The sequence below is a fragment of the Podarcis bocagei genome, assembly GCF_964188305.1.
Source record: "Podarcis bocagei genome assembly, chromosome: 2".
Classification (NCBI taxonomy): domain Eukaryota; kingdom Metazoa; phylum Chordata; class Lepidosauria; order Squamata; family Lacertidae; genus Podarcis; species Podarcis bocagei.
The window spans coordinates 25,132,662-25,158,282 of NC_138126.1; the positions used below are offsets into that span (position 1 = coordinate 25,132,662).

Here is a 25,621-nt window from a genome sequence, read left to right on the forward strand (position 1 = left end):
TACCATCTGTTCCCAGAGTCGCCTCACGTCACAGACCAATGAGGCTTGAAACCTTCTCTAGGCAGGCACAGCAGGAAGTGTTTGAAAGTTGCTGGTACGTGAAAGGAGTGGGGGGGGGAGAGAACAGGCCCCAAGTGCGTTTTTAAATACAGGCATTGTATGCTTAATTAAGACAGCCATCAGCTGCCCATCAAACTTTCAGGAGGTAAAGTCAGCAGAGGTGGAAGAAGTCTGCAGATGCAGCTGGTGAGGTGTGTCCAAGACGAAGCCTAAAGCCTTGCTTCAATCTCCTCCTACTGCTGTGTTGGAATTGTGCTATGATGCCAGCCGGAGTTTGACACTTACAGCCAGCTGCGTAAAGCTGGGAGCAGGGCCCTGGGTCCTCAGCTTCCTGGCCCCCTCCCCTCCAGGCCATTCTGACAGGCCAGTGGGGCCTGTCAATCACCTGACACCCCAATGCCATATAAAGGGAGCAAGAAGAAGGTGAAACTTAGGCACAGTGGGCAGGACCATTCCAACCGCTCTTGGCAGGCAACAGAGGAAGAAAAGGCAGCGCTGGCCTCGCCTGATCTGTATGCCCTCCGAAGCCTGGCTAGATATTATGCAGTTGGCAGGGTTGAGAGTTCTCTACATGAGTTCAGCCCATCTCAGGTGATCTCTGCTCTGCCCCCTCCCTTTCCCTCTCCCCGTGGGTCTGAGAAGTCTGCCCTTAAGGCAGCTCCTGCTTGTTTCTCTTTCCCACAGGGGATGGGGAAAGAGACCCTGATGTTTTACTTCTTCCCCACTCGCTTTCTTAGGTCTGCGCCTTTTCCCAGGATGTTGCCAGGGGAGCCAAGACACAGGTTCACAGAGAATGGAAGATGACTCTCTATACCCAGCTGCTTCCCACAGTGGGTTCTAGCTGCTATTCTCATTAGTGATTTTCTTGTGCGGCTGGGATAGGTGCAGGCCCAGCCAAAGCCACTCCAGCCTCTCCCTTCTGCCCAAATGCCAAATCCCACCTGCTTTGCTCTGCCCTGCAGGGAACGTACTGCCCTAGGGCCTCTCCCAATCAGCCATTGCATCGTAGAACCCAGGGGACCCCTTTACTCGATTCCCACACCAAGGTCAACCCCTCGGTAGGTCCTTTAGACAATCAGAGAAAGGGGAAGCAGGGGCAGAAGACATCACACCACCAGAGGAAGAGGCTGAGCAGGACAGGGAGCAGAGGAAAGCCGTCAGGGCTGCCTCTCAGGCTCACAAACACCCACCACCCTCCACAGCGCAGGGACCTTCACTATTTGTCACAGGCCAACGGGGAACAATCCGGCTGAGACCCTACGGGAGACAAGCAGCTCCCTCTACTGCTCAATGCCACGCACTTCAGGCACCTATTTACACCGCCTAGGGGTCAGGTATTCCAGTTTCTGAGCTTCACTGGCCACTTTAACTTGGGTCTGTCCCAGATTAGGGCACCGGAGTGTTGTGGCAAATTGTTCCCAGCTGAATGCCACTCAGGCGCTTGGGGAATTCTGGCCGCCGCCTACGAGGTTTCGCTGTCTCTGCAGCCTCCGAAGGTTCGCATGCAGCGTGGCGAAAGAGGGGCAGAAAATACGAAACAGAATCCGAAGCCGTCCGCCTCCACAAGTTTATACGCTGCAGGCAGAGTCCCGGAAGCGTCTGTGCGATGCTCAGACCCGACTCGTAGGTTCTGTCCCGTTCCCCGTCTCCAAAGCCGCAAGCTGGCCCTGCCAATGTCCGAAGAGGAACTGCCAACTTTAGCGGCAATCAAGGCTCGCCCTGCCCCAGCTCACCATGCAACGAGTGCTCCTAGCCACACACAGGAAGGAGGGGTGGCAAGCAGGCCAAAGCCAGCCTGCCCAGGTCCCTGGCTGCAACAGGATGCTGGTAAGCTGAATGGAGGGAGCTGCTGCAGTCCATCTTTGCAGCTGTTGCCTCCCTTAAAGCTGGGGCCTACACCACGGTTCAAAATGGAGGCGCTTGGGCTAAGGGGTTCCCAGTTAACACGACCCCGGGATGCGAGGGCTTAGCCATCAAGCAGTTTCAGGATGCTCTCGCGCTCCTTGAGGCTCTTCCAGGCCTGGTCTTTCTCCTTCTTCGTCGGGGTGCGCTTCTTCTGGCGGGCGGCCATGATCTTGCGGAAGGCGTCCATCACCTCGTTGTCAGCCATGCGCACCCGGTGGCGCAGCTCCTGTCTGTGCAGCTCCTCCTTGGCCAGCCTGCAAAGGGTTGCAAGGGGTTAGGGGGTTTGCGGGATCCGCGGGTTGCTTTTCAGCAACAGGAAGCAACCCCCAAAGCAGATTTGCAACAGGAATATAACACGGTAATTAAAGAAAACAACTTATTTATATTTGACACACAGCAGTATTTAAATAATACGGTCACTGGTGCCATTCACATGCCCAGGAAAACAAAACCATATTCGCCTGGGGCTGAAACGAGGGCAAATTTAATAAATAAGAAGAAGAGATTGGATTTGATATCCCGCTTTATCACTACCTGAAGGAGTCTCAAAGCGCCTAACATTCTCCTTTCCCTTCCTCCCCCACAACAAACACTCTGTGAGGTGAGTGAGCCTGAGAGACTTCAGAGAAGTGTGACTGGCCCAAGGTCACTCAGCAGCTGCAGGTGGAGGAGCGGGAAAGCGAACCCAGTTCACCAGATTATGAGTCTACCGCTCCTCGCTCCTAACCACTACACCACACTGGCTCAACCACCAGGCAGGCCTTCCCGAGGAGAGCATCCCACAGACAGGAGGATAAGGCAGGAAAGGCCTCTTTCTGACACCCTCCGGCTCTCCTTGGAAGGTGGCATGTATAGAACAGTCTCCAATGCTGATCTGAGGGTCCGGACAAGCTCCTATGGGGAAAGGTGGTCCTTAACGCAAAGCGGTCCCAAACTGGATAAAACACGGGGAGGTTTCAACCACACCATGGAAACCCTAAGCCGTGGCAGTCTGTGCTTCCATCTTTATCCAGCTCTGGTCCGGAACACCAACCCCCAAGGAGGAGGAGGGCAATAAAAATGAAACGAAAAACATCTGCATGGCCAAGAAGGCAAAGGGATGAGGCTATTAGATTCTCCACCCACATCTGTTTTTTTTTTTAATGGTAAATTATTCTAACCGGTTTCAACCTTGCATTTTTACAACGTTGCCACCCACCCTGGGGGATAGGGGTGAAGGATGGGCAAGAAATCATTATCCTCCTCTTCCCACCTGAGCAGCTCGACTTTCTTGGCTCGGTTGTGCGCGCTCAGGGCTTTGAGTTCAGCCTGCCTCTTCCGCAGCTCGGCCAGCACCTCGTCCTCCGAGTCCTCAGCAGGCCGGTCCTCCGACTCCAGCAGGCCTTGAGCAATCAGCTCTTCTTTGATGCGGCCTTCCAGAGACTTGGTGTGGGGCACGCTGCGAGAGGACACAAGAAGTGGTGCCACGGTGAGGGAAACCTCAGCATTCACGAGAGGTCTGGTGGCAGGGAGCAGAGCATAAGGTCCAGACCAGTGTTTCCCAACATCTGGTCTCCAGCTGTTTCCAGACTACAATTCCCATCATCCATGGCCACTGGTCTTGCTACCTAGGGGTGATGGGAGTTGTAGTCCAAAACAGCTGGAGACCCAAGGTTGGGAAACACTGGTCTAGTAAACTGGAACACCTGGTAAGCTTTGGCTGAGTCATTCGTTCTCAGCCTCGGTTTCCCAAGAGCTGTTTCCCCCTTCCGTATAGTTGGAACTGATTGCTCTCTTTGGCAATCTAGCGGTATGCAAAATTAGCATAGTTTTGTAGTTTATGTTTTCACCAGGTTCCACTCATGCAGCAGATTTCCTCTTCGTCTCCTCTCCCCAAATCTGCTCCAGAGGGGCCCCAACCACCAGTTTTTGGGAGCGTGCCAGGTGTGTGTGCGTGCGCATGCAGGGGAGTGGAGGGGGATGAGACAGTGCTGGATAAAGCCCATTGTGTCTCATGGTTTGCATTGATATTATCATTTGTAAGCTGTCTCAAGGTCACCTGTGACAGAAAACGGTATACAAAAGCTGTAAATAAAGGTGACGCCAGTGGCTAGTCCTGGGCTGCTTTTGTGGGGGGTGGTGGCACTGACAGCTTTCCCAGAGTTACCCCACCACCTGACAGTGCCACCTTTCCCACGAAGCTGTCACCAACATAGCCACTTTTGAGATGAAAGGTTAATATTTTTCTCTGTTTTTAAGTCCTGTTTTTTTACAAGCCTCCGATGGCAAATAACTTAGACTGCTTGTTAGTTTTCACAGCTGCCCTTTTACGCAGCTAAGATTTGGAACCCATTTTTAGAGTTTGGTTGCTGTGATGGTATACAGTCATGATTTACAGTTTGATTTAGTCAAACCTCGGTTGTCAAACGTAATCCGTTCCGGAAGACCATTCACCTTCCGACGCGTTCAACAACCGAGGATCAAAGGGCAGTCAGCAAAGTCAATGGAGATAAAAGGGGAAACTCCCTAGAAGCCGTTTCTGAAAATAGTTTGAAAACCAGAGCAGTTACTTCCGAGTTTTCGGTGCTTGGGAGCCGAAATGTACAATAACGGAGGAATTCGGGAGCCAAGGTTTGACTATATTCGGAACTTCCCCAGCCTGCACCCCAAAAAGAGCCAAAGAGGGAAAAGAAAGGGACCAGATTTCTAGAAGGCTGATTTAAAAGGAACAAGAATCTACTGCAATTTGCTCTACGTGGAGCTACCTTTGAAGGTGACTCGGAAACTGCAATTAATCCAGAATACGGCAGCTAGACTGGTGAATGGGAGTGGCCGCCGGGACCATATAACACCGGTCCTGAGAGAATAGCATTGACTCCCAGTACGTTTCCAAGCACAATTCAAAGTGTTGATGCTGACCTTTAAGGCCCTAAACGGCCTCAGTCCTGTATACCTGAAGGAGCATCTCCACCCCCATCGTTCAGCCCGGACACTGAGGTCCAGCTCCGAGGGCCTTCTGGTGGTTCCCTCCCTGTGAGAAGTACAGGGAACCAGGCAGAGGGCCTTCTCGGTAGTGGTACCTGCCCTGTGGAACGCCCTCCCATCAGATGTCAAGGAAATAAGCAACTACAGTGGTACCTTGGGTTACAGATGCTTCAGGTTACAATCTCCGCTAACCCAGAAATAGTACCTCAGATTAAGAACTTTGCTTCAGGATGAGATCAGAAATTGTGCTCTAGCGGCGTGGCGGCAGCAGGAGGCCCCATTAGCTAAAGTGGTACCTCAGGTTAAGAACAGATTCAGGTTAAGAACGGACTTCCGGAACGAATTACCGTAAGTTCTTAACCGGAGGTACCACTGTATCTGACTTTTAAAATACATCTGAAGGCAGCCCTGTTTAGGGAAGCTTTTAATGTTTAATGCTGTATTGTGTTTTTAACATTTGATTGGGAGCCACCCAGAGTGGCTGGGGAAACCCAGCCAGATGGGGGGGGGATATAAATAATAAATTGTTATTACTTATTAATTATAATTATTACTATCCTACAAAGCGCTCACCTGAAGGGCTTGTTTTGGCTGCGGGGGGAAGTGCTGGCCCCATCAGCTGCAGAGTCCTTGCCTGCTATCTCAGGAATAGGCGAGTCTTCGATGGGGGAGATTATGTTCTCCTACACAGAGAGAGGGAAGATGGGAGAGGTGAGGCTTACAGGGTCTTGGGCCTTCTAATGCCACCACCTCCTCTCCCCGAGAAATCAGGGCCTGCTGAAGCCAAAGGAGGACCCAGTCTGGATTTTGTCCGCTTACTTCTACTAATGCCTGCAGAAGCCGCTGGGTCAGAGGTCCAAAGGGGCAGCCGTCCTCAGGCTGTTCATGCTGGGACTCGGACTTCTTCAGCAAAGCGTCAACATCTGGAAATTGTGGGAACAAAGGAGCAGTTGAGTAGCAGGATGGGCTGGTTGGCTTGGGACCTTAGGCAAAAGCGGGAACCCCTAGGCAGACGCCCAACCGCATAGGAATGTTCTGTAGTGGGAAGAGTTTGGGCTTTCCCATAATAACTACACAGCCGTAGGGGAAACCAAACCCTTGGGTGCACCACAAGTCAATGGGAAGAACCTTATACCAACCTAGATGAGCAGTCCATCAAGCCGAGGGCCATCAAACCTTAAAGGCACTGCCAGCCTAGGGGTATAATAGCTCAGTTGCTTGGAGCATGGTGCTGTTAATGCCAAGGTTGCAGGTTCAATCCCTGTACGGGACAACTGCCTATTCCTGCACTGCAGGGGATTGGACTAGATCAGGGTTTCCCAAACTTGGGTCTCCAGCTGTTTTCAAACTACAGTTCCCATCATCCCTAGCTAGCAGGACCAGCGGTCAGGGATGATGAGAACTGCAGTCCAAAAGCAGCTGGTGGCCCAAGTTTGGGAAACTCTGGTCCCTTCAAGCTCTATAGTTTTATGATTCTATCCGAAGACTTCCGCCCGAGAACCCTTAGTTAACCGGGAGTCACACCTGCAGGCTGATCTGCATAAAGGAAGGGTGGGGAAGATTTCAAGTGCTACATACAATGGTGCATCAATGGCCACATGGAGGGGTCAGGGCTGGCAGTAGGTGTGGTCAGGGCCTGGGTCCTCCCCTTCTCTCTCTCTCTCTCTCTCTCTCTCTCTCTCTCTCTCTCTCTCTCGCCCTCTCTCACTCACTCCTTGCCTCCCTGCCCACCAATATCCTGCCAACTTTCCCCTCCATCTATGACAGCAATCAATTGCACATTGCTTGCCTCTCCAACTGATTAGTGCTGGGAACAGTTGAGTGGTGCTACCGTGCCAACTGCAGCAGGAAGCGGGAGGCAAACGACGGGATCTCAGTGATCCGGCCATGTGCCTCCCACCCATCTGGCTGTCCGGGAACAGCGAAGAAGCACCCCCATGGGAGCCCTTCTCAGCTGTTCCTAGGGCTAAACAGCTCAGGTGTGGCAGGGAAAGAGACCTGCAGGGCAACACAAAGTTTGACTCAGGGCTGCATGAAGCCCGCGGTATGTCGATACATAAAAGTGTGCGCCGTATTGGTGACATATAAAGCGTGGCCCGTATTAGTGAGCTGCAAACCCCCCCAGAAAAGATGGCACAAGATTCCGCAGAAGGCTCTCGGGTACCTTTAGTGTCCAGCTCTGTCAGGGGCCCCAAAATGCCTTTCTTCTTGTCAGCAGTAACGGCGGCTCGAGCCCCGTCCTTCTGCTCCTCCAGCATGTCTTCTTGGGCCCAGCGCTGGGAGTAATGCTTCCCCAGAGGTGGGATCTATAGCGGCAGGAAAACCGTGCATTCACATTGTGCAACAACAGGGTGGAACGGTGAGTCTAACTCTGCCTCCGCTCATCAATGTCCAGATGTTTTGCTCCCTCCCTCCCCGGATGTAGCTCCACACAAATCCCACTGCCCCACTCTCTACCATTTCCTCTTCCTGCCTGCTGGTAAAGGTAAAGGGACCCCTGACTGTTAGGACCAGTCACGGATGACTTTGGGGTTGTGGCACTCATCTCGCTTTATTGGCTGAGGGAGCTTCCGGGTCATGTGGCCAGCATGACTAAGCCGCTTCTGGCAAACCAGAGCAGCGCACAGAAACGCCGTTTACCTTCCTGCCGCAGCGGTACCTATTTATCTACTTGCACTTGACGTGCTTTCGAACTGCTAGGTGGGCAGGAGCTGGGACCGAACAACGGGAGCTCACCCTGTTGCGGGGATTCGAACCGCCGACCTTCTGATCGGCAAGGCCCAGGCTCTGTGGTTTAGACCACAGCGCCACCCACATCCCCGGATGTAGCTCCACACAAATCCCATTGCCCTACCCTCTGCCGTTTCCTCCTCCTGCTAGTCCTTGCCTCCATTTCACCATGTGCACTACCTTATTCCCTCCCCCAACAAACCTGCTCCATGCTGAACTCCACTGCACCCCTCAATGTATCAGGCACCCTCCCTTTTGTTGCTTTTAGTGATATCCCCATCACCTTTCGCTAGGCAACTGAAACAGGCATCGTAGCTAAATGCAGCGGTCAACAGGCAAAGAAGGGAAGAGGAGCACATAAATTGTCTGCTTGCCACCTAGGACAGTTATCCAACACGCCCAATGGCAGGTGCAGCCCGCTGAGCAGGCAAAACCACAGAGGAGAGCCATGTTAGGCAGGGGCAGAAGTAACACTGCCCATGCTCAAATGAAATACTGATGCAAGATGGATGCAGAGGAGAGCTCTTTCATCTTGCCAACGCCAGGTATTACTGAGGGTATGTGTGAAGTTTTATCTCCATTTAGTAAGAGCTGCATGACAGTCTCCCTTCGGAAGTTGTGGATTCTCCTTCTTTGGGGGTTTTTAAGCAGAGGTTGGGTGGCCATCTGTCTTGGATGCTTTAGCTGAGATTTCTGCACTGCAGAGGGCTGGACTGGGATGACCCTTGAGGTCCCTTCCACCTCTGCGATTCTGTGACTCTCTGATGTTCATTATACACCTTTAGGCACCAGGCAAAAACGTGCCTTTTTAACCAGGTCTTTGGTTGATCCGATTTACCTCCTATGCCCTTTTAAAATGTTTTGGGGGGGGGGGTTTGGGTGGGGGAAGCTATTAGGTTGTTTTTATTTTTATTAGGTATTTTGTGGTTTTATATCTTGATTTTATTCTGTGAACCGCCTTTAGACCCTTAGGGTATATAGGGCAGTATACCAAACCAAAAAATAATAGCAATAATGTGACAGCTGTTGTTTAAGCTGGCTTTGGTATTTTATATAACCCCAGCTGTTGCATCTGTTATTCTTCCAATCTTATGGCAGAAGGACATGTTGAATTCTTGGGTACAAAGGACAGATAAAAGCCTTTCAAGGTAAAATATATAAACGACAAGAGAGGCGTTTCATGAAGCAGGGGAATTTCCGAGGTCAAGAGAGGGAATGTGAACAAGAGGATGGTTGTGTTATCTGGGAAGCATCAACATGTGACCTTGCCGTTAAAGATAACGGAGGTGGCTCGTGTGGGGAGGCTCCCTTCACTTTGGCACTCGCTGTCTCACATATCTGGCTGGTGTTAAGGCTATAAAAGTTCCATATCCAGCAATAGCCAAGTCTCAAAGATAAGAAGAGAGTTACAGCAACTTCTCTCAATGAGACGTTGGACTCTGCAGAACTGGCGAAGCTGACAGGAAAAGCCCGAAAACAGGACGATCAATTATACCAAAAGGACTGGGGTAAATTTATACGGTATCTGAAAGCAATTAACATCACTAGCAGGGTTGTCTGACGACTTGAAATGAGAAACTTTCCACCTCTTTATATTTATTTATATTTTGAACCATTATGTAATGAGTACAATTAGAATTGGATAACGTACAAAATGCAATGATATAAAGGTTAATTTTGAAAGCCATGTGGCAGGAGGGAAGGAAGTCGATAGGCTCTAAAGAGCCTGGGCGGTAAAGTAGATAATATGAATGTGAATGTATATGATTAAATGGAAAATAAATTATTTCTTAACATAAATAAATAAAAAGGGCTACTTGGTGGACGTCAGGAAACTTGGCTGCGAAGGGGCAGGTAGGCAGGCTGAATGAAGTGTCTCAATCAAGCTGATTTTTACCTTGTAGTGTTCTGCTTCGTCTTCAGGTGGCTTGAGGAGCTCTTCTAAGGTACGCACCTCCTCACTGGTGAGGTCAGCACAGTACGGCTCCACCGAGGCCCAGAACCTGCAAACAAGAGAGCAGGACACTAACACTGAGAAACATACACACCTGTAGCTCAGGTACTCTGGCCAACAAGAGGAAAAGACAACCTCAATTCCTCAGTGGAGTACACTAAAGTACAGTAGTACCTTGGTTTGCAGCCGTTTTGGATTACAGCCACGTCAAATTCGGAAGTGTGTGTCCCTTTTTTGGGATTACAACCCATTTTTTTTTAACCCCCCCCTTTTTTTGGAGGCCCCATTGGCGAAAGCGCGCCTTGGGTTACAACCAGTTTTGGTTTACAACCGGACCTCCGGAAAGGATTATTGTTGTAAACCAAGGTACCACTGTAATATAAAACTGATTATCCAGCAATATTCCAATCATATCTTGTGGGGTTTTGTACGGAGATATGTAATGCAACTCATTTCCTTTGATCTGCATACCAGCGGGCAAAACAATGGGTTACATCTTCAAATCAACCGCTTTCAAAAATACATTTTCATTGCTGCAGAGGTGTATCTGTTTCAAGGAGGTGCCTTCGCTGTATTCTTTTAGGCTAAAAACAGTCTTGTTTAAACAAGCCTACTCAGATGCTTATAAAGCTCATACAAATTTTAATTGGTTGCAGTATCTTAACTTTTTGTACGTTTTAAAGTATTATTGTAAACTTTTCTTGATTTTCTTGTTTCCTTTTTGTAAACCGCTTTGAGTGTTTTGGGTTTCTTTGCAGTCCAGCAAAGAGATAGATAGATAGATAGATAGATAGATAGATAGATAGATAGATTCTCCCTTCAAGAGATGCAGATTATATGTAACAAAGTATTTTTCATTATTACTGCTGCAGTGGAAATCCCTCTCCCACATACCTATTAGGTGCATCATTTTTGGGGATACGGGGCACATCAATTGGGTCATCTGGGAATTCGTACTCCTGGATTTTGGGCTGCAAGTTCTTGGATTTGGGCCGACCAGGACCCTGTCCTGTGCTGTGACCTCCTTTCCCTTCCAGCTTCTGTTTCTTGGGTTTGCCATGTTTGACAGGAGTGCCCAACTCATGCTCTTTCTTTTCCAGCTTCAGAAACCTCCTGTCTCCTTTCTTGTCTTGCCAATCTGTCAGGATCTGGAAAAAACCAAAACAGCTGCTTTGTTAGTCCCTGTTAGAGAAAAAGGTGATATAGTCATTCATTCATTCATAGGCTGCTAAGTCACTGCCCCAAAACTGCTCCCATCTCCTTGGTCCCAGTGACTCCTGCACTGCATTCTTCTTTTCATAGCACACCTGAGCTGGGGAGGGGGGAATTCAGGTGTTGGAAGAGGTTTTGACAGAAAAAGGTAGCTCCATCACTGGCAATGCCACATGCTAGACAACATTTAGAGGGTAACAAGCACTTTCTTCTTGAAATGCACTGTGCTAGAGCAAGATATAAATATATATATAAATCCACATTTTTAGAATCAGGGAGTGTAGCAGGCATGTGAAAAAGACCTTCTGGATGCTGTCCAGGTTCTTTGCACCCACCTCCCACTTCTGCACATCTAGGAGTTGAATTGAGCAAACTAACTGTGCAAGTGGAAGAACTTCTGGTTGCACAACAGAACCTGCCCTCCTTCAGCAGGCTTTCCTGGGCAGATTTTGGGGGGTTGCAGTGTACATCTGGGGATAATGTATTGGGCGAATTCTATTGCAGGAGCAGAAGTCATTCCACTTTCTTGGATACAGCCCTAGGACTCTTGCAAGGCCTTCCCAATTTAGCTCCATCAATTGCTACATTGCAACTGGTGGAAAGGGTGGAAGACCCCACAAACAGAACCCGAGTACAAAATGTTCTTAACACTGTCAGGGGCTCGGCCTACACTCGAGTAGGACCCTGGCAGAGACACATGCCCGACTGGCATGTTCTCTCCCTCCTGGTCGATCGTTCGGGAGCTTCAAAAGCTTTCTTCTGCCCGAACATCATAGCAACCGATGCCAACCGACACCGGCGCACTTAGGGATCCGCAGAGTTTGCGCAGTTGTGTAACAGACCTCAGCAACTCAGCATTTTGGCTAATCTACTTTATTTACATATAAACACACACGGAGCACTGCAACATGGCTCCCTCTCTCTCTAGCATCAGACAGCAAAGAGAGAGAGAAAAAGGACAATAGTCCCACTTCACGGAACACAGTAACACAAACATCCTGTCTCTGTCACATCTCAGTCTGTGGAGTCAAAACATATAACGTCATGTGATAGACAACAATCCTATGACTGCAATCATGGAGCAGGAATTCTAACAGACACTTGTGATTCGCAGCAAGTGTTATTCAGAAGCATACAGCCTCTGACGGAAGAGGGAGAACATTTGCTTAATCCCCCTTTGAAATCATCTAAGTCAGTAGCTGTCATTACATCTTGTGGGAGCAAATTCTATAGCTTAACTATGTGAAGAACCACTTCCTTTTGTCTCTCCTGAAACATTCAGCTTCATTAGATGTCTCAGACTTTTAGTATCAGGAGAGAGAGAAATTTCTCTATTTGCTTTCTCCACACCATGTATAATTTTCTATACCTCTCTCATGTCCCTCTTAGCAAAACAAAGAAGAAGAAGAGTTTGGATTTGATATCCCGCCTTTCACTCCCTTTAAAGAGTCTAACATTCTCCTTTCCCTTCCTCCCCCACGAGGTGAGTGAGGCTGAGAGACTTCAGAGAAGTGTGATTGGCCCAAGGTCACCCAGCAGCTGCATGTGGAGGAGCGGGGAAGCGAACCCAGTTCACCAGACTACGAGTCTACCGCTCTTAACCACTACACCACACTGGCTCTCAAAACAAAATACCCAAACATTGCCACCTTTCTTCATAGTGGAGTTGCTCCAACACCCCTTGATAAATCAGGTTGCCCTTTTCTGAATGTGATAAAGGAGATGTTCCCAACCTGTGGTCCACAGACCACCACTGGACAGCAATCATCATTCAGGTGGTCTGCAACATATATGTGGATTTGTGGCTGAAAACAGGAGATGCCACAACCGCTGTGTTAAATATTCGTATCAATTTTTAATTCTATTTTAACTGCTTATACTGTTTTATGATTTTCATTCTATAAAAAACTGCATTCTAGATGCAATTAAAAGATGCAATTAAATCCAATTAAAAACCATTCAGCACATTAGAATTGCTACAGCAGGAAGCCCCTAAGCAATTTTCAAATGATCCATGAGGGGGAAAAGTTTGGGAACCACTGAAATAAAGCATCTCCTTTCTAGGGAGCAGCTTGATTTCCATCTGACCTGGGTCTCAGTCTCCAGCACCCGAAGCCGGCGGCTGGCAGAAGACAGCAGCGTTTCGAGCTCCAGCTGCAGGGTGTCAAGTTCTTCAATGCCGATGCCATCATCTTCCGAACGGGCCAGCACAGCTGTGTAGCGAGGGCACACCTTCAGGTGGTCCACAGACTTGAAATCGTGGAACTGAAGGGGACAGTCCTTTAGCTCAGACATGGTGCGGCCAGCTGGGTCTGGGAGAAGAGAACGTGACATGAAGGAACAGAACAGCAACAAACGCAGGTGCCAAGAGGGAGGATCAAAACAAGCAGGGAGTAAAAGCAAAACAAAATACAGTGGTACCTCGGGTTAAGTACTTAATTCGCTCTGGAGATCCGTTCTTAATCTGAAACTGTTCTTAACCTGAAGCACCACTTTAGCTAATGGGGCCTCCCGCTGCCGCCATAGGACGATTTCTGTTCTCATCCTGAAGCAAAGTTCTTAACCCGAGGTACTATTTCTGGGTTAGAGGAGTCTGTAACCTGAAGTGTATGTAACCTGAAGTGTATGTAACCCAAGGTACCACTGTAGAAAAAACAATAACGGTTAACTAGCCAAGTGACACAGGTTAGCACAGAGAACTCTTACCCTACGGATAACCGGAGACAGGGAGGCGGCTCACAACCAGGAAGCCTCCATCGATGGAGACATGGTGACAGGTATCATCAGCCGGGCGGGCAAGGAGCCACAGTGAGGGGCAAGTGTTGAAGGGATGGGAGCAAGCAGATTGCAGGTGGAGGAAAAAGAGGAGAAGGAAAAAAGAACGAGAAGGCAAAGCTAGTCTACAGAACATCAGCAGGTGGGAAAGGGACCGCAGAATGGGCAGTGGGAGGGGAGACCCTCTGCAGGGTTTAAGGCACAAACGTGCAAGGGAAGAAAAGCACAAAGCAATGAGGGTTTGGAAGGCGGGATAAGCAGCACTGGAAAAACGGACCCAATGTGCAGGATGAAGAAACAGGTGATGAATGAGCGGGGGGGGAGGCCAGGAGGGGGCGCTGGAGGAAGGAGGGGGGAGATTGCTGGGGTAGCTTCCGGTTTCAGGGGCTCCTTCCGGGTTACACTCACCCAAGGCCCGCGCATGCGCACAGGGAAGGGGAGAAGCAGCGCCGCGGGCGGAGCGCCTTCGCGACTGCAAGGCGGGGGAAGGCGAAGGCTATACTGTATAGATAGAGACCGAGCTCTGCCCCGCAGGACTGCTTCCTCCTCCTCAGCTCCGCTCACTTCCTTCCTGGCCCCTCCTGCGGCGCCTCCCGTTGGCTGGACGCTCCCTCGGCCGCCCCGCCCCTATTGGCCGAGAGTCAAGTTCTACAGAGCTTTTTTTTTTTCTTCCTTCCCCTCAGCCTCCTGCTATTGGCCCGTGTCCCCTCCGACCACGCCCACACCTCTCTCGTTCCCAAATATGGAGACGGGGAGGCTTCGGTCGTACCAACTGAGGAACAGGGGTGGGTCAGGAGGGACAGAGCGAGGAAAGCAAACGACAAAAGACAAAAAGGGCTGGTTGCGTTCTTTTCCGACACTGTATTAAAAAACACCGACCTCATCTAATTCCAGAAACCGGGCGGGGGCGAGAGGAGCCGGTATTGAGCGCGCGCATCCACCTATCCACCCCCCTCCGCGAAAGATTTTGGAGCGTTCCAGAAACGAGGATCTCTCTCTCTCTCTCTCTCCCCACCCCACCGCGCGCGCGCCGCCTCCGCGTCTTGGCGGGGGCCACTTCCGCTTCCGTTCCTGGGACCAAGACCCTCGGCTGTTGCCGCTGCCGCCTTTGCTGCCATGGTGAGGGAGTTGGGTGGGCGGGCGAGGGGGTGAGACGGTGGGTCTGGCTGACAGGGCCTGGCTGGGGCAGCGCGAGGCCCGCCGAAAGGGGAAGGGGAGGAGGGTTGTCCGTTGGCGGTAACCGGTCAGGGCAGGAGGGGAGGTGCTGCCGGGCCCGGGGAGGGAGTTAAGGGGGCTCCGAAGGGAAGCTGGGCGCTGAGGGGAGACGCCCAGGCCCGGCTGAAAAGGCCTCTTGCTGCCCAGAGGAGGAGGAGGGTGCGCGGTGACGTCACGGACGGCGGTTTTAAAGGTGCGACGTTTATTTTGACGGGGGGGGGGAACCTGTCGAATCTCCTTCCTTGCAGACTGCCACCCTTCGCCCTTATCTCAATGCTGTGCGCGCTACCCTGCAGGCCGCCCTGTGCCTGGAGAACTTCTCGTCCCAGGTGGTGGAGCGGCACAACAAGCCGGAGGTGGAAGTCAGGTGGGTGTCGGTGGTGGTGGGTATCGGGGGCGGGGATGGGGCAGCATAATAAATATTGCTCATAATAATAATGTGCTTTTTTTGAAGGGAGGGGGAATGGTCTCCTTCGGCCTTGTCGGCACTCCCTGCTTTTTCCTTTCCGATGGCTATGAATTGGTGTCGATTGATGAATGGGTGTTGTTGTTTTTTTAAACCTTTAATACCGGGGATTAAAGCAATGTGCGCGAAGCGAAAGGGCGGCTGATGGAAACGGTCCTTCAAGGGCTCATTGCGGGAAGCAGAGGCAGCAGATGCAGGCAAAAGGCTGGGGGATAAAAGCCGCATACGGAAGTGCGGAAACCGAGGAGGTGGAGTCGAGGGAGAATGAATGGAAGGGCCTGAAGGTTGCCATGGGGACTGAAAAGTTCCCACATTGCAATGCGCTCCAAAGTGAAATGATAGCTGTCAGGATAGGTTGCTGGTGGAGAGATGGTGTGCATCTTAATTCTGCTACCTTTCTCTCACCACCCATTGTTCAAGGTTTCCCATACCCTAAATACTTTTTTTTTAAAAAAAAGAGTTCTACACTGTGGTAATCTGTTTTATCTGTTGTTCTTTGAAATCTTAGAGTTTCAATGTGTTTTGCTGACTTGTAAGCCACCTTTGAAGGGGACAGACCCTAAAAGATAGGGCGGGAAATCAAATAAATTAAAAAGGCTGCAATCCCATTTTTAAAAAATAACTTTTATTTTGTGGAACATTTAAGGCTGTAGTCCTAACCTCATTTACTAGGGAGTAAGCATTACTGAATTAAGTAGAACTTATTTATGAGTAGTCCTCGTGTGTGCTGTTAATTGGTCAGCACAAAAGCTCTTCTTGGTTTTCCAGCGGCTTGCAATTTTAGATTCATTTTTTTGCTGTTTGTATTTTCTCCTCGCTGTCATGACACTAGTGCCCTCTACCTTCTCATTTCTTGACTTCTGCTTATTATTCCCCTTCATCGTATCATATTTTTGTGACTTACAATAACCTTCTTCTTAATTTCCGTGGCCCAAGTATCTGACCATCCTGCTATGGATAGTGTTGATCAGTTGGTGATTATTATTATGTCTTTTGTTTTATTTTTGTCTTGTTCCTATTCTGCATGTCAACTGTCATGCCGCTGCTTCATTCCATTCCATAAGTGGACCATGGTGACTGCAGTTAGACAAATTCAGTCTTCCATATATACTGTTCCTCATACTTTTTGAAATTGTGGCTGGCCCATTTTTAATGTTCTCTAATTTCAGCACAGGCTTTGATTCAAAGAGCTATGCATGGACTGCAGCATTCAGATCTCACCATTCCTTCTACATCCTCTTGGGTGCTCTAACCAAAGACTTCCCTAACCTCCTGGGTCATCTCTGAATAAGTAGCCACAGGCTTGTCTTGACTTCCTTTTTGTACTGTCTTGGGCGGGGAGCAAAAGAAAGATGGCCGTATGAAGAGCAGTAGCAAGGAAAGGAACATTTTGCCATCTCCCTGTAGTTCCTCAGCTGGAAAGTCTGGTTAGCAGCTGAGGGGAAACTGCAGCTGCTTAGATACTCATGGTAAACAGACAGTCCTTCCTGCCCTCTCACTTGACGGTTTTCCTTGGCTAAGAGGGGGCCTCACCCAGGAATCATTCTGGTAGAAATCAGTGGAGTAAATGCCGCTCTACTGACTTGTATTTAGTATGGGAAAGAGGTGGCATGGCCACCAACGAGTGAGGCCTATGCTTGCTCTCTGCTTGCCTCCTCCTGCTGTTTATTCCCTCTCCACTGCCATAAAATCTATGTGAAAGTGTGTAAAGGGAGCCATCTAATTCTGAGCATTAAGAGTCCCTGCAGATATTTCCCTAGTCAAAATGTTACTGAATTATGTGAGCACAGTAATCAGTTTAGAGAAATATTTGAACAAGGTCTTAGCTGTGAAACAAATGGATAATCTTACATTTGCTCAGAAGGCAAATATGACTAATGCATCATGGTTCATATGGGTGCATTAGTTGGCCTGAAATGTACAGGTGTAAAATCAATGCATTTTATTGTGCCTGTCTTGCAAGCTCCTGGTCCTCATTCTTATGTCCCTATCTTTAGAACAATTGTATTCTGTGTGTTGTATGTACGGTAGTTTACATCAGTACTCTGCAGAAAGGTACTGCGGTGGTGTTAGACGTCTGGCTGAACCTCACCTTGCAGAAAGGGGTTTGCATGGACTTGGTACAGATAGAGTAAGGAACCTCCACATTCCTAGACTGTCTCTATGTCTTTGACTTCTAAGTTGACCTCTCTATCCTTTGAAGTCTAGACTACTTAGACTGCATTCTCTTCAACTTCCATCTCATATTCCCCGTTCAAGATGAGAGGTCATCTTGGATCTATCCTCTGAGAACAAAAGAGCAAGCATGGCTGCCTTTGTGTTCTCTACAGTCTAGAATGATCACTTAACTTGGATAGAAGAGTTTCTCTTTCTAAGTTATGTAACTCCTGTAATAAATTATTTTATTGGTTTTACTCTACAAATACTTCTTGCATGTGTGGGATTGCAACAAGTAAGATCTACTTTCTAACTAGAATCACAAACTACACTCCACATACCAAATTTCAATAGGTGGGCTGTGGCAGTGAGTCTATACTGGATAAACAGGATTGATATGTGGTGACCCCTGTCCCAACGCTCTTGTCTGCTGGACCGCCCTTTTGCACTCTGAGTTAATGGATTCCTCGTCCCTTTTAGAAATACTGGGATGGCAATTGAGTTTAGGTACATGGTTCTACTCTCCCACTGCTTCTTACTGAATCCAATATCTTCTGTGTGAGCTAAAGTGCAGTTACACAAGAGGAAGTGCTTGTGGTCTGACTAATGCCAGAAAGGCATTTGCCCACAACTGCCAGACTTGGACCTTCTTCGGTCTTCTGGCAGACTAGCTGCAGGAGCAAATTCTAGAGCTGCCTGGCTCATAGACATTGGATTGCTCACAAAATGAACAAGATGGTTTACTAGGTCAAAAGTCTCCCCAAAAGTTGGAAAGTGAATATGATGGAGCTTGGAGAGGCACTTCTAATGATTTTTTGTGCAAAGAGTCTTAGCAACTCTCTCTGATTGTGCTCATTTGCATGTTCTACCTCAATTCCTCTGGTCAAGTAGCTGAATGAATCCCTTATACAGGGTGCTCAGGACAGTGATTGTCAGTGTACAGCCCCGCTCTGTATCTGGGATGTACCTTACCCAGAACAGCTATCGCATGGCTGAGTTATCATATATCAGCTGCTGGTGGGACAGGCATCAGAGGGCAGATTGCAGCCAGCAGGCCATATGTTATCTACATCTGCCAGGCAAAGGTATAAGCACTGGAAGCTAACTTAACACTGTTGTCTTGGTCCAAAGAAGAATTGTTTATATGATTTCTTACTCACCATGAAGTCCCAGGGCAGGTTACAATAGATTAAAGAGACAATGTTAAACATATTTAAAACAACTAACAATCATTACAATAGCGTGGACACTAAAAAATGTGTCTCAGATGTCAAATGGCTTAGGGTAAAGAGGTGTGCCATCAGCATATGATGATAACAGTACAATTAGGGTGCCAGATGCACCTCTGTGGAGAAGGAATTCCACAACTTTAGGGCACCACCTCCTGAATTTTAAAAAGTGGTGAAAGCTTGCAGAGCTTGCATTTAGGAATACAAGTTCAATGGTTGGGGAGACAAGAGAACATTGGATTGTGCTGTGGCTGGAATCCTTCCGAAGGAGAGACAAAATATGCCTCTCCGTGGTCCCTGACATAGATTTGTCTCTGTGGGTTTGCAGAAGCAGCAAGGAGTTACTGCTGCAGCCAGTGATCATCAGCAGGAATGAGAAAGAAAAAGTCCTAATTGAAGGGTCAATCAACTCTGTGCGAGTCAGCATTGCAGTGAAGCAGGTAAGCCAAGCATGGATGGGAGATGAGGGGTGGGGTGGTCATTGCAACCCAACCTGAAAAACGCTAACGGCTATCGCTTTTCCCTTCCACAGGCTGATGAGATTGAGAAGATCCTGTGTCACAAATTTATGCGCTTCATGATGATGAGAGCAGAGAACTTCTTCATTTTGCGTCGGAAACCAGTTGAGGTAAGGAGACCTGACCCAGGGTCAGTGGCGTGGTACAAAGGGCTTCTTCTGTTGTCTCTTAGCCAAAGCAACAGCATGTGACACAGGCCATTTCTTTGACAGCTGTTGTAGCATATCCCACACCTCACTGCTCTCAGTAATGTGAAGCTCTCTCAGGAGATAAGATGTCTGACTGAGTGGCTTTTATTTTCAAGATGTTGCTTGACTGCCAACATCTTCCACAGTAGTATTAGCAGTGACAATGGCTAACAGTGAGCTTGCCCCTTGCAGCACTGGTATGACTCAAAAACAGGTGTGGTTTCAGCCCTGTGTTGCGCTTGGTCGCTAGAGTCCAAATGACTGAGTTGATGTGAATACCAAAGCCTTGATCTGCATTTTCTTACAGGAGATATGCATGTGTGTGCTGCTATACACTGATGGATGTTAAAATGGCTGCCTCCATAACTGGTGTTGCAGTATCGGCAGACAACAGGGGTTAGGGCCATTACTCCAGTGTGGTCTGTGTGTTCTCCTGATTCTTCTCAGCTGTTGGATTTATTATCATAGAATCTCAGAATTGTAGAGTAGGAAGGGACCCCAAGGGCGATCCAGTCCAACCCTCTGCAATGCAAGAATCTCAACTGAAACATCCATGACAGATGACTATCCAACTTCTGCTTAAAATCATCTAATGAAGGAGAGTCCACCACCTTCCAAGTGTGTCCATTCCACTGTTGAATAGCTCTTAACTTCAGAAAGTTCTTCCTAATGTTTAGTTGGATTCTCCTTTCTTGTAATTTGAATCCATTGGCTTGAGTCCTACCCTCCAGAGCAGGAGAAAACAAGCTTGTTCCATCTTCCAAGCAACAGCCGTTTAGGTATTTGAAGATGGCTATCATATCTCCCCTCAGTCTCCTCTTGTTCAGGCTAAACATATGTAACTCCTTCAACTGTTCCTCATAAGGCTTGGCTTTATTGACTGGGTGGTTAGTATAGATAGTTGTCACTGTTACATGTAGCCAAGCCCACTACAGTGGTGCCTCGCAAGGCGAAATTAATCCATTCCGCGAGTCTCTTCGTCTAGCGGTTTTTTCGTCTTGCGAAGCAACCCTATTAGCGGATTAGCGCTATTAGCGGTTTAGCGGCTATTAAAGGCTTAGCGGCTATTAAAGGATTAGCGGATTATAGCAGCTAAAAGGCTATTAGCGGCTTAGTGGCTTAGAAAAAGGGGGGAGCGAAAAAAAAACGGAACACTTGCAAGACGTTTTCGTCTTGCAAAGCAAGCCCATAGGGGAAATCGTCTTGCGAAGCAGCTCAAAAACGGAAAACCCTTTCGTCTAGCGGGTTTTCCGTCTTGCGAGGCATTCGTCTTGCGGGGCACCACTGTACAAATATCTGCAAACTGTTTATGGAAGGGAGAGAAAAAAAAGCAGGCTAATTCCTTTCTCCTCATGCTGAGTTGGTGTCAGAGTGAGTAGGAGGTGTGATTGTTGAGTCTTTGCTTAATAGATGCTAATTACATGCTGCTTTCCTTTTATCCCAGGGCTATGACATTAGCTTCCTGATTACAAACTTCCACACAGAGCAGATGTACAAGCACAAGCTGGTGGACTTTGTCATTCATTTCATGGAGGAAATTGACAAGGAAATCAGCGAGATGAAGCTGTCCGTCAATGCCAGAGCTCGCATTGTGGCAGAGGAGTTCCTGAAGAATGTAAGGGTCTGTTAGGCAGAAGTGAAACAAAAATGGTATGCCAAAATTCACCAGTGGTTTGTGGGAGCTTGGTTGGTAAGTCATGTGACTGCCACCGCCATCTGTAGAAGAGCAATGCCTTCTAAACAAAAAACAAAATCATGTACATTTTTTCATGTTGCAAGCCACCTTGAGGATGGTTTTAACTATGGAAAGCCGGCATTTGAATAAAATGATGTATGCATGTAAAATTGTTTAGAGATGAAAATGAAGAACTTTATCACAAGTGTTTATGAAATGTTTTTAGAAACAGCGGGAGGCCTATTGGATACAAAATTGTCTGTGGGCATAGAAGCCCTAGGTTTAGATATCTTCTTGACTATAAAGAGTTCATCACATAGCCTTGAGTAGTAGTACCATATTTTTCGCCCTATAGGATGCACCGTCCCATAAGGCGCACCTAGTTTTTTGGGGGGGAAATAAAGGGGAAAAAATTATTTCCCCCCCCCCCAGGCGCGGGGCTGGGGCAGGGGAAGCCCGAGCTTCCCCGACCCTAGCCCCCAGAACAGGCAACTCTCCGCAAGCCGTGGGAGCCCAGCGCCGGGCTCCCGCACCTTGCGGAGAGCTGCGCGAAGTCTGGGCGCGCTGAGCTCAGCGCGCCCAGGCTTCAGCATGCAGGCAACTCTCCGCTGGGCTCCCGCACTTTGCGGAGAGCTGCGCGAAGCCTGGAGAGCGAGAGGGGTCGGTGCGCACCAACCCCTCTCGCTCTCCAGGCTTCAGCGAAAGCCTGCATTCGCCCCATAGGACGCACACACATTTCCCCTTCATTTTTGGAGGGGAAAAAGTGCGTCCTATAGGGCGAAAAATACGGTAATTGCTCCTTACATTTGTTTCGTACTTGGGAGCACAAAACCCTCGGTATGGACTGTTCCAATGGGAATCAAATAGGAGCTTGTTTGGATTCCAAGTTCCAAGAGAAGTGATCTGAATTACTTGTTACATGCTGCTAATAGCAATGAAAATGCAAACAAGCCCTTGGAGGTGATAGCAAAAAGGTTGGTAGCAACCTCTTCCAGGTGTCTTCCCTTGTAAAGTTCTCGCTAGAGAAGTGAACCGTTCCAGGGTGTTGCAGTGTTTGTGTCATTTTGGTTCATTTAATATTTGTGACACTTCTGTATCTACAAAGTGGATGCCAGTATGCCACGAGACAAGGCTTAAGGTTTAGTATTAGTGTACAGAGCCCTTAACACTGCCTTCCCTAACCTATGGCCCTCCAGATGATGTTGGACTACAACTCCCTTCATCCTTAAACATTGATCATGCCGTCTGGGCTGATGGGAGTTGGAGTCCTAAACATCTGGAGGGCACCAGGTTGGGAAAGGCTGCCTTAACGTCTTAGGATACCTGAGAACAAGAGTGCCTTGTCTTCTATATAATAGTGGTCACCTCAGTCATTGGAGAAGGTGCTTCTTACAGGGCCACATGACCCTGAGGTGACCTGGGGCCACTGGTTATTAATATATTTTGTTTCTTTTTTGTATGTTGCTTTGAGATTTTTTCGAATATAAAGAGATTTAAGAAATTTTCTAAATACAGTAAGTTTTCTCAGTAGTTCACAAACTTAAAATTAGAATGTTGTCAAAATTCTAAAATATCTGTACAATATGACATGGAAACCAGCTAAAATGCACTAAAGGGCCCAGGGACATAAAGACTTCACTTAGCCCTGAAAACACCATAATTTAGGCACAAGGCGAGCCTTTTTGGGATAGGTATTCCACAGTAAGGGCACCAACACTGAAAAGGCCCTTTTCTAGCCTGTGTATGTGAGTGTTAATAGTGTGTGCCTCTGAGAAGCTGTATTAATCAATTTGAGTAAAGCAACTTTGAATTAATTGACTTCTCTTTCTCTCTTTCCCCCCACAGTTCTAGACTAAGGGCTGGAATCCACAGCTTGGCTTTCTCATTCTCTCTGCACAGCCACCTTGCTGCGGCTTCAGAGAGGGCCACAGTTTGGGAGCGAGATGAGAAGCAGCCAGACCTGCGGGGGCTGTCCCAGCTAAATGTACACCATGCTCGCCAGCGTGCCCAGGGGAGGGGAGGGTGCTTTTTTAAATAATTTTGGAACAAAACTGTGCTTGTTTAAGACTGTGTCAACTTGATATCCTTTTCTTTTTTTTTAATGACTGATACTTGCTGTTATTTGTCTACTTGAGTCTCTTAGCGGCCAAGGCCTTGGGGGGGGGGGGGAGGATCGACTGTTCCAGCAGCCCTCAGAAAGAGTTGTTGCGGGAGTTCATCTCAGTGCTGTGCATGCAAAAAACCACCTCTGACAGATAACACACAAAAGCTGCCTTTCTCTATAAGGTTTGGCCCCAGTAAATGAGGCCTGAAGCATCTCTTTGGACAAACTGGCAGCCTGACTTGGAACGTACTAGGGTACAAGGTGTGACTACCTTGGTCCGCCTCCCAAACGGAATCATGAGTTTGCAGGCAAGCCAGGTGCTGAAGATGGCAGTCCTCCCCTGTGCCAAGTCATTCCCATTCTCTAGAGAGATCGCCCTCTCTGTAGCCCACTTTCCCGTACTCCCACAGCAATCGGAGCATTCTGAGCACAGCACTGCCTCCTGTTCATTCCCTTTCTATTCCCTTCCACATCTGTGCCAGAGGGAGCTGTGATGGGAGGGGCCAGGCCATGCGTCAGCAAAACGCGACGGAGCTGGAATCTGTAACTCTTGGTTCTTTTTGCTATGGCACTTGCTGTAACTTTCTTACTCTGGGACCTTCCCTATTAAAGCCTTTTTTTCCCTTCTTGCCTCCTGAAGTTAAGCGGTGGTTGCATGGTTTCTCTGTGGTGTGCTGAGTCTGGTTATGCTGCCTGGGAAGCACATGGGATTTCTTGTCGTGTCCCAGCAACTAGGATTGACCAATGTTCTGTGTTTGCCCTAAAGCAGGCATAGGCAAACTCGGCCCTCCAGATGTTTTGGGACTACAACTCCCATGATCCCTAGCCAACAGGACCAGTGGCCAGGGATGATGGGAATTGTAGTCCCAAAACATCTGGAGGGCCAGGTTTGCCTGTGCCTGCCCTAAAGGATGTTTTCAGAGTAGGTGCTCTTTCCTCACCTTAGTAGACTGTAGGCTGCATTCTCCCAAGCCAAGGCAAACCAAATTACCATGCTCCCTACAAAGAACATGTTCTATTACGTTATGAGGGTATCTCATTGCTTTGTAAAGAACAGCTAATCCTTCCTGAAGTGAAGATAATATTCTTGCTGGGTAGATTTGCTCCACCTTTTCTAAAGCTCACATGCACCTATTTTGAAAGGTTTTTATTTATTAGGTGTGTATATTGTAGGATGTGCACCCATGGTAGAGGTGGCTAACATATGGCCCTCCATACATTCTACTTACATTGAGCCGGACCATTGGTCCATCTACCACACTGCTGTCTATCTACACTGACTGGCGCCTGCTCTCCAAGGTTGGGGGCACAAGTCTCTCCCAGCCTTCCCTGGAGATGCCAGTGTTGAAGCTGGGATCTTCTGTATACAAAGTGTGTGCTCCATCACTGAGCTATGGCCCTTCCCCAGAGGTCCAGTCATTCCTAACATTGGTGCTGATGGGAGTTGGTTAGCTATTCCTTTCCTAAGCCACTGAGGCAGTGTAGTGGTTATTGAAGGTTTTATAAAAGGAAGCAACAGTTTGCTTAAATATGACATTAAATCCTACACTCAACACTGCCTATTCCTCTAGTAAAAGTTGGCAAAATATTCTCTGCCTCAAAGCAAAACAATGCCACTTCATTAATTGGCAAAAGGAGAAGAATAACTAAATTTCACAGTTTATCCTGTCCTTCCCCCTGCACCACCGCAATGTCTCCGCTTTCTTTTTTTAGAAGTTGTAAAGGGCTGTTTTAAGCATTTCCCTTTTTCTTAAGGAGAACAACCATTGCTGGTTCCTCAAGCTCAGCTTCTGCCATTGTGGGCAAGAGCACTGTAGCGTATAAATGGATTTGTGGGCTGCTTCCTGTAGTGTGATTTGATGTACTTGTGCAGCATAGCAAATCCTCATACTCTTTATGCAGTCACGCACACGCATTTGTCTACACCAAGACTCGGTGGGGGTGGGGGGTGGGAGTTGAAATGGCCCTGAAGGCGAGCAGCAAGAGAAGTAAAGCATCTGCTAACAGTGGTGAAGACTTGCAAGGCAAAAGGCGATCCAGCAGCTTGGCTATTGCACAGCAAGCACAAACTGCGGAACCATATGAATGTGGGGAAGCAATGAAGGACGCTAGATTTTAGAAGACTGCATGGTTCTGAGGACAAAATGTATTTGCGGTGGGGGCTGCTGGTTGCTACCTACTGGACTTGAAACCTAGATAAACCTGACTTGCTAAATCCAGTTTGTCATGTCAAAGAGACCTAAAGAGGCAGGTTTGTTGTCCCTTCTGAACATTGTAGCCAATGAACATCAAGCCCCTTACCTCACGCACCTGCCAAACTCAAGTGTTGCTCATCTGTTCATGTGTTGATAGTAGCACTCCACTGCTGAAGGATTCCTAGTTTAGCTAGCTTGTCTTTCAGAGAGTAGTGGAAGATTTTTCTTTCCTGCAGTTGATCCCCCTGGGATGGACAAAAAACAATTCAGATAG

At 48.3% G+C, this 25,621-nt stretch overlaps 2 protein-coding genes across 6 annotated transcripts; one reads left to right on the forward strand and one right to left on the reverse strand.

Annotated features, from left to right (window-relative positions):
* Window positions 1-1,613: 1,613 nt before the first annotated feature.
* TADA3 (transcriptional adaptor 3) lies at window positions 1,614-25,592 on the reverse strand. Of its 5 annotated transcripts, XM_081183160.1 has the most exons (10): window positions 14,009-14,158; window positions 13,532-13,576; window positions 12,914-13,137; window positions 10,508-10,761; window positions 9,557-9,662; window positions 7,094-7,235; window positions 5,749-5,852; window positions 5,503-5,612; window positions 3,218-3,403; window positions 1,614-2,219 (listed from the first exon to the last, which is right to left on the reverse strand). In XM_081183160.1, the coding sequence occupies exons 3-10, from the start codon at window positions 13,118-13,120 to the stop codon at window positions 2,027-2,029; spliced, it is 1,302 nt and encodes a 433-aa protein (XP_081039286.1). In that variant the 5' UTR covers window positions 13,121-13,137; window positions 13,532-13,576; window positions 14,009-14,158; the 3' UTR covers window positions 1,614-2,026. The 5 variants fall into 5 exon arrangements, with proteins under 5 accessions (XP_081039286.1, XP_081039284.1, XP_081039288.1 ...); XM_081183158.1 differs by lacking the exons at window positions 13,532-13,576; window positions 14,009-14,158 and adding an exon at window positions 25,454-25,592; XM_081183162.1 differs by lacking the exons at window positions 13,532-13,576; window positions 14,009-14,158 and adding an exon at window positions 14,165-14,184.
* Window positions 14,566-23,791, forward strand: ARPC4 (actin related protein 2/3 complex subunit 4). Its single transcript, XM_081183703.1, has 6 exons — window positions 14,566-14,719; window positions 15,064-15,182; window positions 18,996-19,107; window positions 19,200-19,295; window positions 20,818-20,988; window positions 22,894-23,791. Exons 1-6 carry the CDS (start codon window positions 14,717-14,719, stop codon window positions 22,897-22,899), a joined length of 507 nt encoding a protein of 168 aa, XP_081039829.1. The 5' UTR covers window positions 14,566-14,716; the 3' UTR covers window positions 22,900-23,791.
* Window positions 25,593-25,621: the final 29 nt, after the last annotated feature.

Bases quoted from the DNA above. Each gene is read 5' to 3' on its own strand.
- TADA3 (XM_081183158.1), bottom strand. From the start codon at position 13,120: ATGTCTGAGCTAAAGGACTGTCCCCTTCAGTTCCACGATTTCAAGTCT. The intron at 9,663-10,507 runs GTATGTGGGAGA...TCTTGTTTGCAG, and splicing joins AAAAATGATGCACCTAATAG to GTTCTGGGCCTCGGTGGAGC. The intron at 5,613-5,748 runs GTAAGCGGACAA...CTCTCTGTGTAG, and splicing joins TTCTGCAGGCATTAGTAGAA to GAGAACATAATCTCCCCCAT.
- ARPC4 (XM_081183703.1), top strand. The intron at 15,183-18,995 runs GTGGGTGTCGGT...GTGGGTTTGCAG, and splicing joins AAGCCGGAGGTGGAAGTCAG to AAGCAGCAAGGAGTTACTGC. The intron at 19,108-19,199 runs GTAAGCCAAGCA...TCCCTTCCACAG, and splicing joins TCAGCATTGCAGTGAAGCAG to GCTGATGAGATTGAGAAGAT.